The sequence below is a fragment of the Poecile atricapillus genome, chromosome 4 (genome assembly GCF_030490865.1).
Source record: "Poecile atricapillus isolate bPoeAtr1 chromosome 4, bPoeAtr1.hap1, whole genome shotgun sequence".
Classification (NCBI taxonomy): Eukaryota; Metazoa; Chordata; class Aves; order Passeriformes; family Paridae; genus Poecile; species Poecile atricapillus.
This window is the reverse complement of record NC_081252.1, coordinates 45,164,121-45,185,629: the sequence shown is the minus strand read 5'-3', so window position 1 is coordinate 45,185,629 and position 21,509 is coordinate 45,164,121. Positions and strand designations below refer to the sequence as shown.

The following is a 21,509-nucleotide window of genomic DNA, read 5'->3' as shown; positions in this document are numbered from 1 at the left end:
CTGAATACTCATGTAGGAAAAAAAACAACCAACCAATATTCTGAAGAACTTTATGGCTATCATTATGTATATGACAAAGGAGAGACCAAAACAAAATATCAAATGCTGCTAAAACAAACTCCAAATCTAAATCTTGATCTTTTTTTCTTATGATCAACAATCTAGAGCATTTTCATCTGAGTCAGGATGCCATTATCTGAGTGAAGAATGCACTATCTCACTAGGGCAGAATCTTTTGTTTGACTTGATACAACCTGAAATGGCTGCAAAAAGTTAGATAGACTAATTTACTGATTTGTGAATAGTGCAGCACTGTGTATTGTATCAAAATAAAAGCAGTTTAGATGTTCCATATCCTGAAATTACGTGTCAACAGTAGTCTTCCTGGAAATAGAGCTCAGAAAAAACTGCAATTCAGATGTCAAATAAGAAATCAATACAAACGAAATTCAGGATCATAATAAAGAAATAGAAGACAGCTGCAAATATTAAACAAATAACTACTGGGTTAGTTATTTCAGAGGACTTCTTTGATTTTTTTTCTTATAATCAGATTTGCCATTTTTTTTAATAAATGGAGAATCACATTATTGCCCAAGGCCTTGGTTTTTGGAGTTAAAGCACCTGATGCTGGCAATTGTTAGATATTAGAGAAGACAGTGTTTCAACATACACAGGAGGGTCCCAGTCTGTTGATCAGTCTGTAAACTGTCAAACAGTAACTCTTGAGCAAGTTGTATGTGTCCCTCAATTACTAGCCTGGAATGAGGTCATTTGGGCATATGCCAAATACTAATTGAGTTTTTTGATAACTGATAACTTTTGCCTTTCTTTGATCAAAATATTTTGCAATTTCAATGAACACTTATTATCTCCACAAGTTATAGTCCAGGCATCAAATAGAAATGTCCATTTGTTGAACAAAAGATAGAGTTACAGTTTAGCAGAGTATAACTAAGAGACTCCCATTTTCAGAAGAGTCTCAGATGTACGTATTTTTTTGGTTTAGAAAGCAAGTTAATTTCACTTTTAATCTTTTAATCTATGCAGACCATGAAGGTCATCTTCTAAATATGACCAGACTATAAACTGAGGTACTTGTATACTGGGAGTTTTGCCAGAGTGTGGCACCAATACTATTTTGGGAAGAAAACTGGAGTAGGATTCTTCAAAGGCTATGACTCTTTTAGCTGCTACAAGAGGACATAACATGTGATATCAAATACGGCAAAATTATTTGTTTGTAGCAGTGTACTAACATTTATATACGAGGTTTTGTCTTTTATGACATGAGGATTAAATTCAGGAAGGCAGGTGGATATCTAGTATGCACTACTATTCCACCTCCTGCTATGTCCAAAACATGAAGCTTTCAGAGGCCAAAAAAGCAGTTTGTGTCAAGGTGGCTGGAAATTTCTACTACCTCTGAAGCACCTGCATGTGCTCTCAAGCAGAACCTTCCAGCAGAGGGAGGTCACACATTGTTTGTTGTCAGTGCTCCTCGTAACAGCTGTAAACCATGATCCAGAAACAAACTCCGTTTGTTTCTGTCATCCCAGTAGAAAGCTGTGTCCTTTCTGACACCATAAAAAAGGGGATATTTACAGAAGGTGTAGTACTTTGGTTTAGAGATCAGCTGCTACCTTAACACCACAGCAGATACCTAGAACTCCAGAAAAAGATCGCAAACAGCTACTATGCACATGCAGATTTTATTGCAAAATATTTTACTGCCCCATTATTTTATCAGGAAACCTGGGAGTGCTGTGCTGCATTCCACAGTCCTACAGGAAAAAAAAACAAATCCACACACAATAAAAACCCAAAACAAGCAAACAAACAAAACCTCCACAAAACTAACAAGATAACCCCCACACCCAGAGGGTTGTTGCAGACCACTACCAAAAACTACACACCACATGATTTAACCTAATAAAAGCACACTACACAATGCAATGTATTTAACATCTACCCCACAGGCAAGAAGTTCCTTGTGTGTTCAATAGTTTTCCTCAATATTTATTTCCTTGCCAGCATCAAATTGCTTTAGAAGCAATTTTCACAACAGAAGATAAGAGATCACTGCCATTTCAGAACAGCTCAGAACACAAAGATTACCGAATTACATCAGTGCTCATCTTAGCAAAGACACTTTGCGCATCACTAAATAGGGATTTTTCACATTGGCATCCTCATGCCAGCATTTGATCCCATATACTTTTCATAATGAGTTTATTAATATAGTTTTATCCAGTTTTTGGTTTTATTTTCTTGTCCATTTTGGAGAGTAAAAGGAAATTATAGTAAATATACACACATTATATGAGAAAAACATGGTACAAAGGCAAAGTACAAGAAAAAAATATTGATCAGTGTAGATAGAAGTCATAAAAATCCTCTTATGGAAAAAAAGTGTTATAATTTGGTCTATGTTACAAACTGTTTCCACAAAGTAGATCCCACAGAAAAAAAAGAATATTAATTTTCATTTGTCTTGAAAGTCCTTAACTTAAGCACGTAGTTTAAGATATGAGGTACCTCTCCAGGTTTCAACTACATGCCAAATCTCACGAGAAAACATATTCTAGATGCTAATCATATTTACCTTGAAAGTTCACACTGCCAAGTACCCGAAAGCATGAAATAATTTCTTAATTCAGGGTCTCTGGAAAACATGTGGTGTGTATTATACGCATTAAGGTCATCTCAAAGTTATGAAGGTCACATATGAAGGTCATCTCAAAAGTTATCTCATTATAAAGACAATGTTTAGATTCAGCCCTGGAATCTGAAATTCTTGTTATTATATGGCAATGAAACCGATCTTTGAAAAAGAAGGCTGAAGAATGCAAGTATTACTATTGTTAAATACTTTTTTGTCATAATGGTAAAATAAAGGTAGTGATTATACACTATTTATCAAGATATGTGATTTCATTTATGTAAACTAATCATTAAACACTTTCTTTTTTAGAAGATCCTCAGAAAAGGGTGAAAACTAGGCTTACCAGAATATAAAGAATTTGGCAGGTTCAAGGAAACTTGTAATTTACTTGGAACAAATATAAATTGTTTTGTCTTTATTATGATATTCTGCAAAGTACAGCAGTATCCCAGGTATTAAGTGACTAAGTGTTGTTAAAGAGACACATGGAAACAGACAAGAGAAAAAAAATCTGTAAATTTCAACAAAATTATTAAGAACAGATTATTCCTTTTACTTTGTAACACATTAATCATTAGAGTGGATGAGTCCATATTAGTTGTATCGGCTCTGACCTCCAGCTTCTCATCCAGTCCCCCTCTGCAGGCTGCCCCCAGCCCAAGAACAAACTAAAGGCAGTAACACACCAAAAGCCCCCACCACTAAGTGGCAAGAACAATTAAAAATACGAGCTATAAATAACACAAGTGGTTTTTGGTGGGCACTCCTCTTTGTATGACACCAGACATCATGCTGGAGCAACACACACCAGCCAGAAACCCTAAAGCATAGGGCACAAGTAAAGCCAGACCAGCTAAAGGATCTCAGCTTGGTTTAGCACCAGCTTTTTCTTCAGAGCTTACAATAATTGTGGAGTGTCTGTTCTCCAGCTTTATGGCCTGTAGCAGATTTTGACCCATCCTGAAGGTACAGTCAGAAACTTTCACAGGCACTTCATTCCATCACTGTGATTCCTCTTCAACATCAAATTAGCAAAAACCCCTGTATTCTGCCTTCAGGACATTAGAAGGAAAAAGCACACTGGCTCATTGTTTCAGCTTTGACTAGCACAGTAAAATCAAATTGATTCCCTGGAGGAATGGACGCTAAGAAATAATTATTCATCAGCAATTTACCTGCACACAGGCATGCAATTTCAACAGATACAATTTCAGTCCACACTGAGGCATAGTAGAAGTTTATTCTCAAGGTTTGTAATAATACATTGCTTCTGTCCTTATGAAATCCTGTGTGTAATTTGCATACTGTCTAGTTCCTGCTACAGTTATACAGAGTAATGATTCTGGTTTGCTAAAAAATGACTCAGAGCACTCCCTTCTCACAAAATAATGTAAATGCTTTCCAAGGAGGAGTGAAATTATCAGATTTTTGCTTGATCTTTACAGAGGCAGCCATCACCAAAAAAAAAATTGTGCCAAGAAGGATTATCACTTGAATTTTTCAGAACCAAAGAAACCCAAAAACCTTAAAAATACTTGAGACTTACAGTTACTTGGAAAATGCTATGGCATGTAAGCTGATCACTTCATCACAGCCATTGCTGTTGTTATTACCATAAAGTTTTTGTGGTACTGTGGCAATAGAATAGTTTCATCTAAGCAGATAAGACAGGGTTTAAATTTAAGGTTTAAAGATTTGCATTTCAAAGATTAACATGAAGTTCACAAGCACTATAAAAGTAGAGCAGCTAGGGCTATTACTACATCTTTCTTAATAAAACAGTAACAATTAGTTTAAACAAAGTGCGGGGCTGACAGCAAAACATTTGTATTTAAAAGATGTCTCTGCTTAAATAGATTGAAAACTCTTGGAAGTAAACACTTGAAATTCCTTTCATTCTGATCCAGCATTTGGTCTCCTCTTCAGTTTAATCCAAATGCCTTTACTTGGACGAAGAATCAATTCTCCACATAAACCAAGCTCTTCTGGCTTTTGACATGATTCCACCCAAAAGCGCCGCAGGATGAGGGCTAGAAGAGTTTTCTCCTCCATTTGTGCAAAGCGCTGACCTACCAGTTACAAGGCAGAAAAAAAAAATTATTGTCAGGTTGCATCAACAGCTGCTGCACTTGCATGATCACAGGACTTAAGAACAGAACTAGCTTTAGGCCAAAATCATGTTCATATGGATACAACTAACACTAGCATTTTTCTCTACATGAAAACTCTGGCCTTCTTGGGTTAATCCACAGTATGTCCTCCTTCCCACAGTACACAGAACTCAAACAAGCAACGTGGAAACAGTCAACCCTTTATATGGAACTACTACAAAACAGCCTTGTCATGTCTCTTGGATGGACTAGGCAGGGGGGATGGATAGCAGACCAGAGCAGATGACGCAGCACAGGGACTGTGGGAAGAGAAAAATCTCATGGTTCCATATATGTGGAGAGGAGAAAAGGAGATGTAACAGAATGACAGACAGACCTTCTTTCAGTGATCATTAAGCCTCATACACTGATGATTTGGTAGCACAGAGGGCAAAGTTCAATTTATAATTCAGAGATAGGTGAAGGAGGAAACATGTGAACAAAGAAACGTGAGGGAAACCAAACTGTATGTCACAATCAAGGCAGTTCACAAAAACTAAAAAATAGAGATGGGACACAAAACACAGAGCCGAGAACATTTTATGTTCTCCCCTCTGTATTATATACACAGATGGAAGTCCTTACATATATAAATATGATGCACTTCTGCAATGATACTAATCAACCATCTCTCCTGCACATGTTCCTGCACACTCAGCATCTAGCTAGACATGTTATATTATATTTGTTATATTATATTAGATTTCTCTTTGGAACAAGGAAAGACCTAGTTTATTGCTCTTATGGAAAAGTGCACCTGCTACCAATGAGGCAAATCAAAACAAATCAATTGCATCCCACAAAACCAGAAACCCAATGAAACAAACAAAAAAAACCCAAAACAAACAAACAAAAAAGTAATATTTCCCATTAATGTAAATGGCAGGACAACTTTTGGATGTTCCCCACTTAAAATCAGTGGATTTTAAGTGAAAGAACAGCAGGGAACAGTCTTTTCACATGTTCTGCAATATGAACAACACTGTCTCTACTTGAAGCACAAATAAATGCCACGGATCTCAGTGGCATCTCAAAGTGCTAATGAGTTCTGGGATGACAGAGAAAACATCAAACCAACTACAGTGTCAGAAAAAGGGAATGAATACATAAGTTGCAGATTGCATGCTTCGGACATCCAGTTCAGAACCTGAGAGGGACAGATGAGGTGTTTCCAGAGCAAAACAGGTGCACTACATGTGTCTTCTCTCATTCTGTGTTGCTGACACTGAGGATCAGAAATTTGGAAGCAATCATGTCCTAATACAGGAGCCAAATAACATGCTGCCAGGCTGCACAGCAGTGAGGAAGAAACATCAGCATGATAGACACTGGTCCCTGGGAAGAAACTAAATCCTCTGGAAGAAACAAATGGGGCAGCTCAACAAATGGGACAGCTTGCAGGGCACACAGCATTCAGAGTTCGGGGGTAGTGAGTGAGGAAGAACACTATACAAACAGTACTCAGTTGTGGTCTCAGTTACCACATTCAAAAGCAGAGCTGTTACATTACAAGGGCTTCCTCTTCAGATACATACCAATGCAGTTCCTGGGACCAGCTGAGAAGGGCACATAAGCATATGGGTGCCTTCCCTTACAATTTTCAGGGAAGAATCGCTCAGGCCTGAACTCCTCTGGGTCAGGGAAGATCTCAGGGTCTCTATGTAGGGCATAAGTTAAAACAAGGACATTTGTGCCTCTCGGTATCTGATATCCCCCTAAAGAGAAGAGAGAAAGGAAGAGTCAAAATGACAGCAAACAAGTGACTTCCTACACACAACAGAAAAGTAAAAAATAAAACAACACTGCCCTTTACTTGGGAAACATCTCCACTGCAGAAACACTAACACAAGACAAAGTGGCAGACAGAGAACACCACTTACTAATACAGCAATCCTCTCTCAAGGTACGTGCAAACATGGGAACTGAAGGGAAGAGACGAAGAGCTTCCTTCACAACACATTCAAGGTATCGAAGATCCTTCAAATTGTCCATTGTAACAGAACATTCAGTATTGTCTGTCCAAAACAAATAGAAGGATGACCAAGACCAAAACTCCCCATCTTTGGCTAAACAAATTAATCCTGGATCCCCCTATAAACTCTCATCATGCACCAAGACTACATAAGAGGTGTTACAAATATATTGAACTTGCCTATCTTGCCCCAAAGACATAAGGTTGGTTGTACACCCCTACAGACCTTTCCACACCCATCCCAACCACCTCTAGCTGCTGAAAGCCACAGAAGGGCCACAAGGCATTCTCCTAAATCCCCTTCTAAGCTTTTAACACATTTCAACTCACAAATACAGCAAAACCCCAAGGAAGAAGGAATGGAATCTTACCAAACACCTCATCCAATTCTCTGTGAACCTTCTTTTGAACTTCCGGATTACGTCCAAGCAAGTACAAGACCCAGTTTATAGCAGCTGCTGTTGTATCATGGCCCTACAGATTAATAAAGACATTCACTTCAACTCTATTCCCATGCACCAGTGGGCTTTGTAAATACTTAGGGGTGCAGATAGTATGAAAAGTGGGACTTTTTAGTCCCATGGCCACGATAAAAACAAGAATCAAGAATGAATAACTCTATTCAACATACTATCAAGATAAAAGGTGATCCACGATTGTGCTGACAAAAGGGGAAAGTAGTGAAATAACCCAAATCAACTAACAAAATCCCTCTCTTCTGATTCTCGGGAGCTGCATGAACTATCTACACAATGAATCAGATGTATATTCATCTTTTTGGTTACAGTCCAGTCAACATCTGGGAGGGGCAGTGACTATCACAGGAGAGATACAATGGATATAACTTGTAAGCTTTACAAAACTAGCTAAAAATGGTCAAATGAGGCAGAGTACAGTAGCCATAGGGGAAAACACTTGGTTTGCTATGGGAAGGGAATCAACTCTTAGTTCACAGCACTGTGGGAAGGAGAGGAAAGGAAAAGTGAGACAAAAGGTGAACTAAAGAAGGGTGGGAAAAAAAGGATAGAAAAAAAAAGGAGGAACAGAAAAGGGAAAAGCTGACCAAAACAGGATTTTGATACTAAAAGATCACACTTGCAGTGAAGTTCAGGATGCTGTTGCAGTATTGAAATGGCAAGGTGAGAAGAGAGTTTCTTAGGTTACAACAGTATTAATATGATTCTATGAATTAAGCTTTTCTGAGAGAATTCAGGTCCATCTAATCGTCTGTGAAAAATTCCTGAAAATCTTCTTCAGATCTTCCCTTAGGGAATCAGACAAGAAGGGCCTCAAAGATTATCAGAGGGATGGGACACGTCTCCCTTGAAGACAGGCTCAGAGAGTTGGGGTTGTTCAGCCTGGAGAAGAGAAGGTTCTGGGAAGACCTGATTGTGGCCTTTCAGTACTCAGAGAGGAATTATTAAAAAAACAAAACAGGGAGTATGACATTGATATGAGCAGGTAATTATAGAACAAGAGGGAATGATTTTCAACTAAAAGAGAAGAGATTTAGATTAGATGTTGGAAAGAAATTTTTTACTCAGAGATTAGTGAGGAACATGTTGTCTAGAGAAGTTTTGAACGTCCTGTCTCTCAAGGTGTCCAGGGTCAGGTGAGATGGGGCCCTGGCAACCTAATCTAGTAGATGACATCCCTGTCCATAGCAGGAGGGTTGTAACTAGACAATCTTTAAGGTCCCTTCCAACCCAAGCCATTCTATGACAAGTTTCTACAAGAAGATGAAGCACTGATGCACAGTGGATGACAGAACCAGAAGACTGTAGCCAATGTAGATGCAGGGAAAGTAGAAAGGGAAAAAATGTGTGGAGACATGACAAAATGCTAGTCAAAACTGTGAAACTATTTAAGGTTCTCTTCAGTGTTAATAAAGTTTGCAACAAAAGGCAAGAGCCCATGGGACATGTCAACCATTAAGCTTTTATTTCTCACCTGCTTTCATGAGTAAAGCCTGCTCACATAGGCAGGGACCACCACATACACAATGTCCAACATTCTTCCAGGGCATACCAATGGTCCTATCCTACATCTGTAGGATAGAAACATTGGTACTTTCTCTTAGGCTTCCAGGACTTACCATGCTAAAAGCAACCTCCTGAACTAAGAGTCACCACCTGCAAATTCTAAATCTTGGGTTTGGAGTAAGAAAAAAAAAATCAACAAACCCCAGCAAACAAAACCATCCATAACAACAAGAAAAAAAGAACAATAAACCAGTAAGTTCCTTTGTTACCTCAAACATGAAAGTATCCACCTCCTCACGAATATCCCTGTAGTTCAATTTTTTCCCTTCATCATCTGTTGCATTCAGCAGCATGTCCAGGAATGCTTTTCTCTTTTTGGAACCACTTTCTTCACAGCTGCCATCATTATCATGTTTCTCTTGCTTGGTGCTTTTAAGTTCTTCAGCCTTTTCTGCAATGACCTGAGATAGAACCATTACATCAGATACGATGAATTCAGCACAAGCACACCATTTGCTTCATACAGTTTTGTCGTAACTTATCAAAACAACATCCATCTGTAGCAGTCTACATGAGCTAGTTAGCACAGCTGTCAGCATTAGGTCATGAAATCTAGCTGACTTTTTGTATTAGTAGTGAATTATGACCAACCTCTCTTACCCCAAGCAATAGAATAAAACTTGAACAGCCTTTGTGCAATCAAGGAAATAGATAGCTAAACTACATAAACAACTTGGGATTCATCAAGAAGTGTAAACGTATACAGAGCATCTGGAACATGCCAATCATGAATGCAAACAATGGCAACAGCATATCAAAAAATCACCACAGTGTGATCACATTAATCACCAATAAGATCTTCTCTATCCCAACTGAGAACTAAGGAAATATCTCACTTCCAACCTCCAAAAAACTCAGGAAAGTGAAGAGAAGCCAGGGCATCCCAGAACCCTGTGTCAAGGCTACACATAGTACTGCTGAACCTGCTACACTAAAGCTTCCCAGATTTTCTCCAGTATGAGAGCAATGGCTGAATTTCCTTTTTTTAGGTCAAAGTACAGATGCAGTAACAGATGTAAATTTGTTACTGTTGTCACTGTTGCAGAGCCAAAACAGAACCCTTCAATAAACTGGCATTGCTCTTAAAAACAACAAAATAATTTAAAAGGGTGTAGAGTATGCAATTCTGTTTGGAGGATTCACTGAACAGAAGAAAAAAATACAGTTCTATACATACACATTGTTTTCCTTACTGAACATGCACATGTGTCACATATTGACCCATCCTTCACCTCAGTACTTGCTGTCAGCACCTTCACCAGATGCAACTATTATTTACAGTCCTTTGTCATCTTCTAAGATTTGTCTTATTATATTCAGTGCACCAGCCCAGCATGGGAAGAGTGCAAGTGTTGCCTTAGGTCCTCTTAAGCGCCTCTTTTCCAGCTGTGGAACTTTTGGGGCAGAACAAGAGTTCAATCCATTTCTGTTGTTTGTTTCAGTTGTCAAGGACCTGCAAGTTCTAGCACTACCTTGGAGTAATCTACTTCCTTGTTTAATTTCAACAGAGATTCTGAAAGGGAAGTCAGCCCTTGTCTTCCATTCAAGGAATTCCTCAGTATCCCAATAGAGAGCCAGCATATCAAGAAGGTTGAACCCCATCCCCATTTGGAAGATCTGAGTGCAAAACTTTGATCCAACAATGAAAATTATCATTATAAATATTTTTTTCAAAAAGACTCTATACTGTATCTGTAAAATTGTGAAGGATGTTGAGTTTCCTCTTGTGCTCTCTTCCATCTTTGAACAATATATACAAAAAGTCAGGCCAAAGCCAAGGGCTTATCTGTCGCCGCTGGATTAGATCACTCATCCTAGGGGCAAAACAATTATAACATGTAACATTACTTTAAAAAACCACCAAATTACAGCACATTTCAAGAACAAAATAAAAAACTTCTATGTACCCTAATATGAAGTATTATGAAATGTATGACTTTACATATAGTGTAGGTTTAAACCCATTATTTGAAAGGAAGGCCAGTCACATTTGTGTCTTGATTTTACATAATCTCAAATTTTCTGTTACTTATGCTAGCATCACCATGTTTTATATCATTAAGGGCTGGTCTCTGAGAAGGACAGCATATTCTCATTTAGTTGGAACCCTCTTGAAAGCATTCTATTAAGTCATCCAGACCAGTCACACCCCATTTCAGCAAAGCACTGACAGTGTTGTAAGGACTATTCATGACAGGTTCCCATAATATCTGCCCCAAGAACTCAGTTTCTGAGAGCATTGCATTCCTACTTGAATATCCAGATTCCAGACCACACATAAAAGTACTTAAAATGTATTTAAAATTAACAATATGAGACTTCAAGTATGCTCAAACACAACTGGAGCACATTTGGAAGGGCTGATTGTCATTGCTATTCAGCTCTTGCACATGCTTCAGCTGCAGAGGAGTAATTTTTACCAACTTCAAGCACACTTGTACAATTTGGAAAGGCCAAGGAACCAATGATAATCAAACCCTTCAGATCTACCCCTCTTTTGTATCATACCTGTTTCAATGAGCACTATCAAAAGCTAGGAGTGAGATCATAGGATCACAGATTCATTTAGGTTGGAAAAGACATTTTAGATCATGGAGTCCGACTGTTAAACTAGTGTTAACCCAGTCCATTACCATGACCCTAAGTGCCATAGGAACATGTCTTTCAAACACCTCCAGGGTATTTAGTGACTCAGGGTTAATCTGTTCCAATGCTTTACATCCCTCCATCTCTGACTCCCTGGCCTTCCTTCCTGATACCAGCAGCATTAATTTCAGCTCAACTCCAAAGTAATTAAGGAAAATGTGTGTTTACCTGTAGACAGCAGAAACATAGTCAGAATCCTTATTCTTCTGGGCACCCACATTCTTGCCCATTGCTGTTTCTAGGAAAACATCAAAATTTCACGAGTGCAAAGTGAAATGTACACAGTAAGTTACTACTGCTCTCATCTTCTGACTGTCACCACACCATCCCTTTGACAAGTGAATACACATATCTCTTTGCAGGGAATGAGCTTTCTTTTTATTTCCATGCCCAGGAATCCTGCTCCTCAAGACAACCTCACTTCAGACTGCTACCTCTATCCTGCCAGTCCCACAAACTCAGCTGCTCAGATGCACATAATAAACCCTGGGAAAAAGGTTGGGAAGAATGGAAGTATATTTAGAATATATTCAGGGACATTCCTCTTCAATCATCTTACAAAAACTGGCACATGACACACGCTAAACTCATGATCTGCATCATTCACAGTTCTACCACAATAACTGAACAGGACTTACCACAAATGATATCAAGGGCACACAGAGTGATGTCCATAAAAACATCAAATGGCTCCTTGTCAACATGCTTTTCAAGTTTCTCCACCAAAATATTTCCTTGTTCATTCATAACCTCTAGAAAGTCATTCAAGATTGCAAAGTGGAATGTGGGAGTTATCATCTTTCTCCGTGACCTCCACTTGTCTCCGGTGCTGTAAAATTAATGGGGAGAAGGAAGGCTAAAAACTCCAAGTCAAAAATAATATCTTCACCATTACAGGAAGTATACATTAAATACTGCAGCCTAGAAAAGGTGGACACACTCTCGATGTCTCTTCAAGCACTGTTCATGGCACTCCACACAAGGAGCAAATGGAATTATTTCTTGCTCCAGGTCTCTTGGAAGAAGAAGCCACCATTTCTCCAGCTGATCTCAACAAACAAGAGATGCCAAAAAGCCTCCAGACAATACATCCTCGTTAGTGCACAGGCTCAGAGGGACCAAGCAGAAGCCAGCCAGAGGCCAAACCAGCTATTCAGCATCAAGGCTTCAACCCACCACCCTTCTCTCTGAATTAGTAGTTGTGCTTCATCCACTGGCCATGAAATGAGGCCTGCAGAGAACTAGGACCTAGGGAAATTATAAAAAATGACTGCCTCAAGGCCTGGCTGCAATCTACCTCCTTGGAGACAGGTAATCACTTCCCACATGCCAATGAAAAGCATGGAGCCACAATGAGTGTCACCAGCTTCCTAGGGGTCCTTGGTTACTTTTTATAAGTCACATGCCCTACAGGCACACAGCTGGAATTTCTGCTTACAGGGTAAAACTATCACACCACTCCCCCTGTTAACTTGCTATTGGGGCACTCTACAGGCAAGCATATCTGCTTGCTGTCTGCTACTGCTGCCCCTAACCAGCAGAGACTGGAACATTCTCCTCCACTACATTTTTGCAAGCACAAGGAAGTCAAAATACCTTTGTATGTCTATGGAAGACAAAACAACAAGTAAGGAAGGACAGTGAGGATACATCATGCCTGATGCCCATGGACCTCACCTCTGCACATTGGTAATGATTATTTACTGCCTTCCTAAAGGACATGAACAAAACTCAGGATAAAATGCATGCCTCATCATCTCACGTGTACTTGCACTTCCCACACCAATGCTCACAGCTGGCTTTTACAATACCATGGTCCCATCATAAAGCATGAGAAGTTCACCTCTGAGGGCTCCAAACAAGCAACAGAGGTAACACAGAGACCAGGACCTTTTCTCAAAAACTCAGAAGAGGCTCAAAGGTACCAACAAAGCCACTCCATACTTACCTTGCTCTGACTTTTGAATATCTGCATCATCCAGATCAATCCTACCTTTGCCCTTCCAAGACTGGAGGACACCAAACCCTTATACCACTGCTCCTCCTTCTCTCCACTCCTGATTTATGCTCCTACCCTGGCTCACTTCTCATGATCCTCTACTTCATGAATGAAATGAAGGACAGGGTGCAGATACTCTCTGATCCTATCCCAAAGCATCACCAGCCTCAGGCCTATCCTACTGGTCTGCAGTATGACCAGCTGAGATAAGCAATGCACACAATCTCTTTGTTCAGAAATTCACTCAGCATTCCTGCCACCAAGACCTCTTCTTATCATGTACCCTGTAAATTTCAAAAAGACAGCAGTGCACCTGCATTTCATTATGCATTATACCTTGTCAGAAGTCCAGTGCCCAACCATGGATGCAGGAATTTGTACAGGTATGATTTTTCTATATGTTTTGAACTGTTCAGAATAACCTGTCAGAAAAATGAACCAAGAGGAAAAAAATATTACTTGTTAGATGGAGAGAGATGTCTTCACTATTTCTTCAATAAACACCCCAACAGAGAAACAACACCGTCTTTCTAGTTCAAGGACAATCACTGTCAGCAGCAAAATTAATGACTACATTTCATAGCATCAAAACAGATCCACCAAGTTTTAATGCAGAAGTCTGTCAAAGAGACACAAGCATTGCAACCTGAATTTCCTAATGTTCTATCCTTATTTCAGTGGTCCCATCTTCCTTGCTATCTGCTTGTTTGTTCTGATCTTGGCAGCAGAAGCTTTCACACATGTGAAAACAAAGCTAATGCTTCTTCAGTGCTTTCATTTGCTAGTTATCTTCAATCTCTCCATTCCCCCCTGACTAGGCCTTTTTATATTCATTCACTTTACATCTTTGTTTAGCACTAACTCAGAGAACTATCCTAAAGCAAATCAGTCCAAGCCCTTTTTAACAAAAATTAGGTTGAGATAATAGAAACTAACAGGTTGGACACTGCTCTGCATGACAGTAGACTAGACAGGAAACCAGCACACTCACCTCCACACTGTCAGGATGATACAATATCATGAGAGGCACTGGTCCTATCCAAAGTTTGAGCAATGGACAACTTCTGAACTCTTCAGTATAAAACTGCAGCTGTTTAAAAAAATCTGGAATAGAAAATAAGAATAGAGTTTCACAAGGGGTTTTACAAAATAAGAAAGGCTTCTGTAATGAACTCTTTTGCACCACATGCCCTGCAATTTTGATTTTTGTTGTAGTTTTAACCTGCTGCTATGACCAAGCAGCATCTTTTGCACCTGTAGATTTTACAATTCAGGTGTTCTAATCTCTTCAGGCACAGACTCATTTATGCCACATTTATTTTATGCCACATTTATTTATTTATGGCAGCATTTATGCCACAGATCAATCTGAGGGATACCACTGTTGTCCAGATGCCAGTTGGACTTCATACCAGTGAGCTCAGCAACACAGTGAATTCTCCTCCCATATTATTATACAATTATCCAGTCCATGTCTTGTCAATTCAGCTATACAGAAAGACTGGAGATAGCTGAATCTGTTGGCAACGGAAGAACAGTAGATAAAAGTTTGATTTGATTCAAAAAGGTTTCTTGGATACTATCTCATCACAGAGGACAAACAAGTTCATTCTGCAGTACTAGAGGTGGGGGCCACTCTCAGGATGTTCAAGGATTAAACACTTCTTTGCCCTTTCAGAAACAAGCTTAATATTAGAAAAATATATCGTTTCCTAACAGATGCTCAAATACAGCTTTCCCTAGTCTTATGAAAAGTTCTGACACCTCATCTAACACAATTCAGAGTGTTAGATTATTTTGCTATTTTTAAAATATTTTTCCTAACATTTCCACAATTAGAATAGCACATTTTCCAGCAATTGTCTAGTAATACCAATAAAAACATCCCCATTATATGAAAAGTTATTTTCCTTTCTGCTGTAGAAACTTATCCTTTTTAGAAGTTTTTTTGGTAATATTTTTAATGAAAAAGATTATAAACCACAATCTTTGCATCTTTTTATGTAAATAAACAAGAACAAAAAAAGCTGGACATGGGACCTATGTGACTCCTTAACTAAAGCACAGAAGCTGTGGGATTCCTGCTAACAAATGAGATTAGGGACTACACAAAACATGAGTTCACATCAATTTGCTTTCTGAAGATTGAAACAATGTTCTGGTTTGGTTTGGGGTTTTTTTAAGCAGATTTTTTAAAAAGAGGATAAGAAAGAAAAATAAAAGCAAATTAATCTCTCAGTCCAGCTCATATAAACATCCTATGATCCTCCTACTGCTTCCCCAAAGTCATCTTTGTGGAAATCTGCCTGCCCTCACATTCACCACAGATGTCTCATATCTGTACTTAAATATGGGACTGGATCCAGAGGAAAGATATGACAGTGTGCCTTGTGAACAGAGGCTCCGTGTCTCAACATGGATCAGCACTGGGCAATTTGTGTTCTAATGCTGTACTCACACTTGAGTTCACCCTGCTCCCACAACCCTTTAGTCTCTCTTCTGGCAGCACACACAGCAGCACAGCCAGCAGCACATGTGCACAGAGCAGATGTGGCATACACAGGCATCACAAACACACACAGAGGAGTGTGGACCACTGGCAGTAGACTCAGCAACACTTTCATACCACAAACTTCTTAAGAAATATGTTCCTGTTAAAAAATGAGTACCAAATGGAAAGGGAAATCCAACACAAGAGAGCTCCCTCATGCAGCTGGCAAAAAGAAGGTCCCATTAATCAGTTAAAGAACAAAAATATTTGCTTTTGAGGGATGTACTACAAATGTTCAGCAAGTTCATTCACATCTAACACATAAATCTAAGTCACAGATGATTCTGGAAGTGAGCCCAGGTAGAAGCAACTTGGCATGCTAAAGTCCCTTGCACATGCTTGCTTGGGGGAAGGTAATTGTTCCACATTTTGTCTGGATCACAGCAAAAAGTCATGAGGATACAGTGTTTTAACTTTGTGAAACAGCACTTCCTGCAAGAGCCCACAGCACGCCTCCCCCTCACTAAAACACATTCCACAGCGTTCGTGCTCCACCCTACCAACAACTTAACGGTCTGAGCCCAGCAGCAGCGCTGTCGTATTTAACCTCTAGTTAATCTTTGAGACCAATAATAATACCACATTTATGCAGTTCCTCTTTTTCTCTTGACTGCCCACTCCTCACACTGCTCCCCTCTGCACATTGCCCAGAGAGACCTAAAGGCAAGAGCACATCCTGACACCCCAATCCCCTTCCCCAGCTAGCCCCAGCTCAGCCACACAAGCAGGCAGTGCAAGGAACTCACAGCTGCGCCACAGTGGGAGCTGGCATTACCTTCTCCATTCCGCTCTAAGAGCAGGGCATTTCCCAGCACCGGATAGCTGGGGCTGACACCCGGGATCGAGCTCATCATCCGCCATCGTCTCCAGTATTCCATCAGGGAGGGCAGGGAGCACACAGTCACGATTGTCAAAAGCAGAGCAATAATCCCAGCTCCCCAGGGCAGCACCTGGGCTTTCCCTGAGAATCCTTCCAAGACCTCCATCGTCACCTCTCAGCCTCCTGCTCTGAGCCTTGATCCCTGAAGTAAAACTGGCACTGCCCGTACCCGGCACTGCAGCTGCAGTATGCCAAGTGCGCGGAGAAGCTGGCCAGAAGAGGAGGAGGCGGAGCCACCACACAGGCCACTGGTGTAGCTTCTGGCCAGGAAAACAAACAGAGTTAAAAACCACTCCTATTGAGAGGCTGCGTGCTAGCATTTCCTGGTGGCAGGCAAGCCACAGGGAACAGTGCTGCTTTCCTGCCCTCACTTGGCTCGAGCAAAGTGAGGAGCGAAAACCTTTGCAGGCCCACGCAATACCTCAGAAAGAAAAAAACACCTTCAAGAGAAAAAACACCTTTTTGCTGATTTGGGATAGATGAGTTTTCTCAATACAATCTTTCCCAATCTGTTCTGAGGTGCTCAACACCATTTTGCCATAGAGAACTGCTCCAGTGATGTACAACACAATGACTGAAGGGCCAAATGGAGAACACCTCTTTCCAGCTGGGTTGATGGCTTCAAGGGGTTACAAAAACTAAAGCCCATAAAGACCCCTGATCAACAGCAGCACTGCAAAGCACACTGATCCTTCTCAGCTTAAATGCCCTTTACTGATCTCACTGCTGATGCTCAGGCACAGGCTAAAGGGTGCCAATAAAACAACTGGCAGCATCAGCGCCTGTGCCTCAACCTGCAAAGTGCCTGGGTAGACACAGTACCAAACCCACAACATACACTGCCACCCCTCCTGCCTCAGGAGAACCCAAGGGCTCTTCTCACTGCTGCAGGGCTACTGAGCATCTGCTTCTCAGAGTGGGTGCTCAGAATCTTTTGTTCAAACAGAATTTTGGTAGAGGCAGCATGGTTCACAGCCAAGTCACAAAACTTCACCCCCCAAATAAAGCACAAATGGTATTTATGGCCATAGTCACATTTATCCTCTTTGCTTTGTACAAAAAATTACTGCACTGACTCCACAAGCATTTTTAGCAAATCAACAGCATAAACAAAACAACTGAGACAAAAAACACAAACAGAAACTCAGAACATCAGAAGTTAAGTAAGGTTTTTGTGACCCTTGGCATCAGACAGGAGTAAATTTTGGCACTTTGCTCTTGTAATCTCCCAGAAGAGGCTTTATTATAAATGCCAACTGATTTTTCTGCACAGCAAACAGCTGGAAATGAACTTTGCTACTCTTGCTGTTGTTTGTATTGGTTTGTGACAGAAAGCAGCAGATATATACCCAGTCTTGCAAAGACACAGGCAAGTTACACAATCATCAGTGCCCTCTTTTGTTCAGGTAACATCCTAGGAAGGAAGCAAGCACATAGGATAAAGAGACTCATCTTTTGTCTTTTTAACATGGAGATCGGCTGAATAATTATACTCTCATATTTACAAAAAGTCTTGCAGTTTATTGCCTTCATTAGACCAATAATTAGATGAAGTGATTGTTTGTGATTCTGAGTTAAAAAATCTGTAGTTCTAACTGCTGATTACTCCTTCTACAGGAAAAAAACAAATACCAAAAAAACCAAAAAACAGAAAACAAAAAGAAACACACAAAAAAACCAAACAAAAAAACACTCCTGTGAAACAGCAAGGAGAAGGTGGAAAGGCATTGGGACAGCAGTAGAGAACACTGCAAAACAAACATTGCAACATCTGCCAGCAGCTGGCAATGGTGATGATGTTAATAAAAGACAGCTGAAACACTGGAATGAGACATAAAAGATATATACCCAAGAAACAGGAAAACAGAGGTCTAGCATCTTTGAGGCCTAATTATGTCACCAAGACTTGGAATCATAACAAAACTTGGAGGATGTTCTGTAGGAAATGACTTTTCTACCAGACTGTGATCAGAATTTCCTTTTCACCCAAAGAGCTATTTGTTCAGTATTGGATTTCTGTGAGCACTCCACTGGTTAGTGAATCTTCTAATTTATAAATGTTTGTAACAGTGCAAACCTGCTCTTATTCAGCCTCTTGCCTAAGTGGAAGCATATCTATCAGTGCTGACAAAAGCAACTTGTTAGGCAGCTGTGTCAGTCAAGAGACACAATAACAACACTTCTGCTTCTGCTAGTCCCTAGAATGCAGCCTGGATTCTTCATTAAGAAAAGTAATAAAATCATCATTAACAGCAAGAAAAAAACCAAAACCAAACCAAAACAAACAAATTTTTTAAAAAAGCCAGAAACAAAGCAAAACAAGGCAGAGGGACAAAACAACAGAGGGACAATAGAGAAGTACACAGCTCATTCTCAAAAACTGTTTTATTCTTAAGAAAGGCTTTCTTAGCAAGAGCTTCTCTCTTTCTAAACACACACCATCGCAACCTGATTAACCTTTATGCAGAAAGCTACTCTGAAATAAACAGGCTATTTGTAGTCCAAAACAGCCATCACCTAGACAAAGAAAATAGAACACAGTATGTCTCCATTTCAAAATATGTCATCAGCTGGACAGCTGAAGAGCTCAGAGATCTCCCCAGTTCAGAGAGGAATTTTAGAGCCTGATACTAAATTTCATGCCTAAAATCTAGGCTTCCAAGAACAAGTCCTGAGGAGGACTCCAGCTTTAAATCCTTCTGTGGACACTCTCTCACACAGGTAAAGGAGACTAACAGCATTTGTGAGACAGACTAATGGAAAACTGCTCAGACTATTCACTGAGTCTTCACAGAAGTATAGCGAATGTCGTTTATTTGTATCTTTAGCACACTTTTATAGGGTCTGACAGGGTTTTCAGGGCTTAACAAGCTACTATTGGTTAATACATATTGTTTAACATTCTTTTCCAAGTACACAATGCCATTGTTTTTCTTTATTCTCGCTGCTCCAGGAGAGTTTCAAGGACACTGCCTTTAATATTGTCACCTGGATTGAAAGCTGGGTTGTGCAGACAGGCTTTTACTAAAATATCATGCTTTTACTCTGTTAAAATGTTTCTCTACAAGAGACCACAGCTGTTGTTCAGAGACAGACCGATAGGTTTGATACCACCTCCATCAAGCGTACCTTGCTTAGTTTCTGCAACCTAGGGTTCACTGTACAGCAGCAACTGCTTTGTTCCATAGCCACCACTTGAGATACTTCAAGACATTTTGCATGAATGAATTATCCCCAACAGAACACAAAGGCCTGCCTCCTAAGAAACCATAATCTTCCCTACCACAACATGACTTACAATAACAGAGACCATCGCTCACGCTCCAGAACACAAACTACTGTAAAGCAATTCTGATAAGGTGTCAGTGATGTTGGCATAACTAATAGACAATTAACACAAAGTAGCTACCAAAGCACCACACCTATATTTGTTCATTAATGTGTCAAGGAAAGAGCACACTCCCAAACTAGATGATCACAACTTGTCCAAGGCCACAAGTGAAGATTCCACCCACTTCTCTGTGATTTGGCTAGATTGTACGGGGCCTCCTTGCTAAACTCCAGCAAGTTTAAAGAAAGCATTTAGCAGCATGCAACATACTACATGAAGTGAGCCAGAGGTCATGAAGAGTGAATAAACAGGGCAGTTTAAGACCAGGAAAAACTTATGGGTCACAGAAGCACAGCACTGCAAACCTGCATTCTTGTAGCATGGAAGATTTGATATCAGTATTTGCTCTAGGAAGTTCTAGTTGTCCACGTTTGATGTGCCTGCACATAACAGTCATAGCTGTACAGCCCCTTAGAAGCTGTCGTGGGTTAGCCTTGGCCAGCAGTCAGTCACCCACCCACTCCCCTCCCTCAACAAGGATGAAAAATAGACTAGACTATGGGCCAAAATAGACTGGAAGATTGCTGATTTGCTACCATTGGCAATACAGACCCAACTTTGGAAATTCAATTTAATTTATAGACAACTAAAAACAGATAATGAAGAAGTTAGAAACAAAGACAAAAGTTCCTCTCTGCTGCTCACTCCTCACTCTTTTCTCCTGCTCTAGCATGGTTTCTCCACATGCTGCTGAGGAATCTCTGCTCTTGAGCCTGGAGCACTGCCTCCTTTTCCTTCAATAACCTTGGTGTTTGCACTGCTGTTTCCATCTCTTTTCCCTCCCCACACTCCTCTGTCTAGCATTTTTTTGTACACTTGTAAATACTTTTCCACAAAGGTGCCACTGGCTTAGCTGGTGAACTCAGATATGTCCTGCAGTAGATCCAGAGTGGAGCCAGCAAGAACTGTGTTCTCCTCTCTAGCCACCTCAGTAGCAGCACTGCTACTGACACCATGACATCTACACTCAGCTGAAAAGCCTACCATGAAAAAATTACAAGACTGAAAGGGAAAATAGAGGTGAAAAGTCCTTCACATCACCCCCTAGTGAGACCAGAAATGTCCATTACAAAGTGATGGATGCATGTAAACTATCAACAACATTAACCATTTGGAAACCATACAGGTGTTTTTCCTTACAATGTTCAGGGAAGAATCACTCAGGACTAAACTCCTCCACGTCAGGGAAAATCTCAGTAGGGCACAAATTACA

The 21,509-nt window shown here is 40.1% G+C and overlaps 1 protein-coding gene across 1 annotated transcript; it reads right to left on the bottom strand.

Moving 5' to 3' along the window:
- Positions 1-1,683: 1,683 nt before the first annotated feature.
- On the bottom strand, positions 1,684-17,124 carry LOC131578796 (cytochrome P450 4V2). Its single transcript, XM_058837975.1, has 11 exons — positions 16,801-17,124; positions 14,466-14,578; positions 13,811-13,896; positions 12,114-12,304; positions 11,644-11,713; positions 10,517-10,643; positions 9,039-9,230; positions 7,159-7,261; positions 6,696-6,830; positions 6,351-6,530; positions 1,684-4,734 (listed from the first exon to the last, which is right to left on the bottom strand). The coding sequence occupies exons 1-11, from the start codon at positions 17,009-17,011 to the stop codon at positions 4,559-4,561; spliced, it is 1,584 nt and encodes a 527-aa protein (XP_058693958.1). The 5' UTR covers positions 17,012-17,124; the 3' UTR covers positions 1,684-4,558.
- Positions 17,125-21,509: the final 4,385 nt, after the last annotated feature.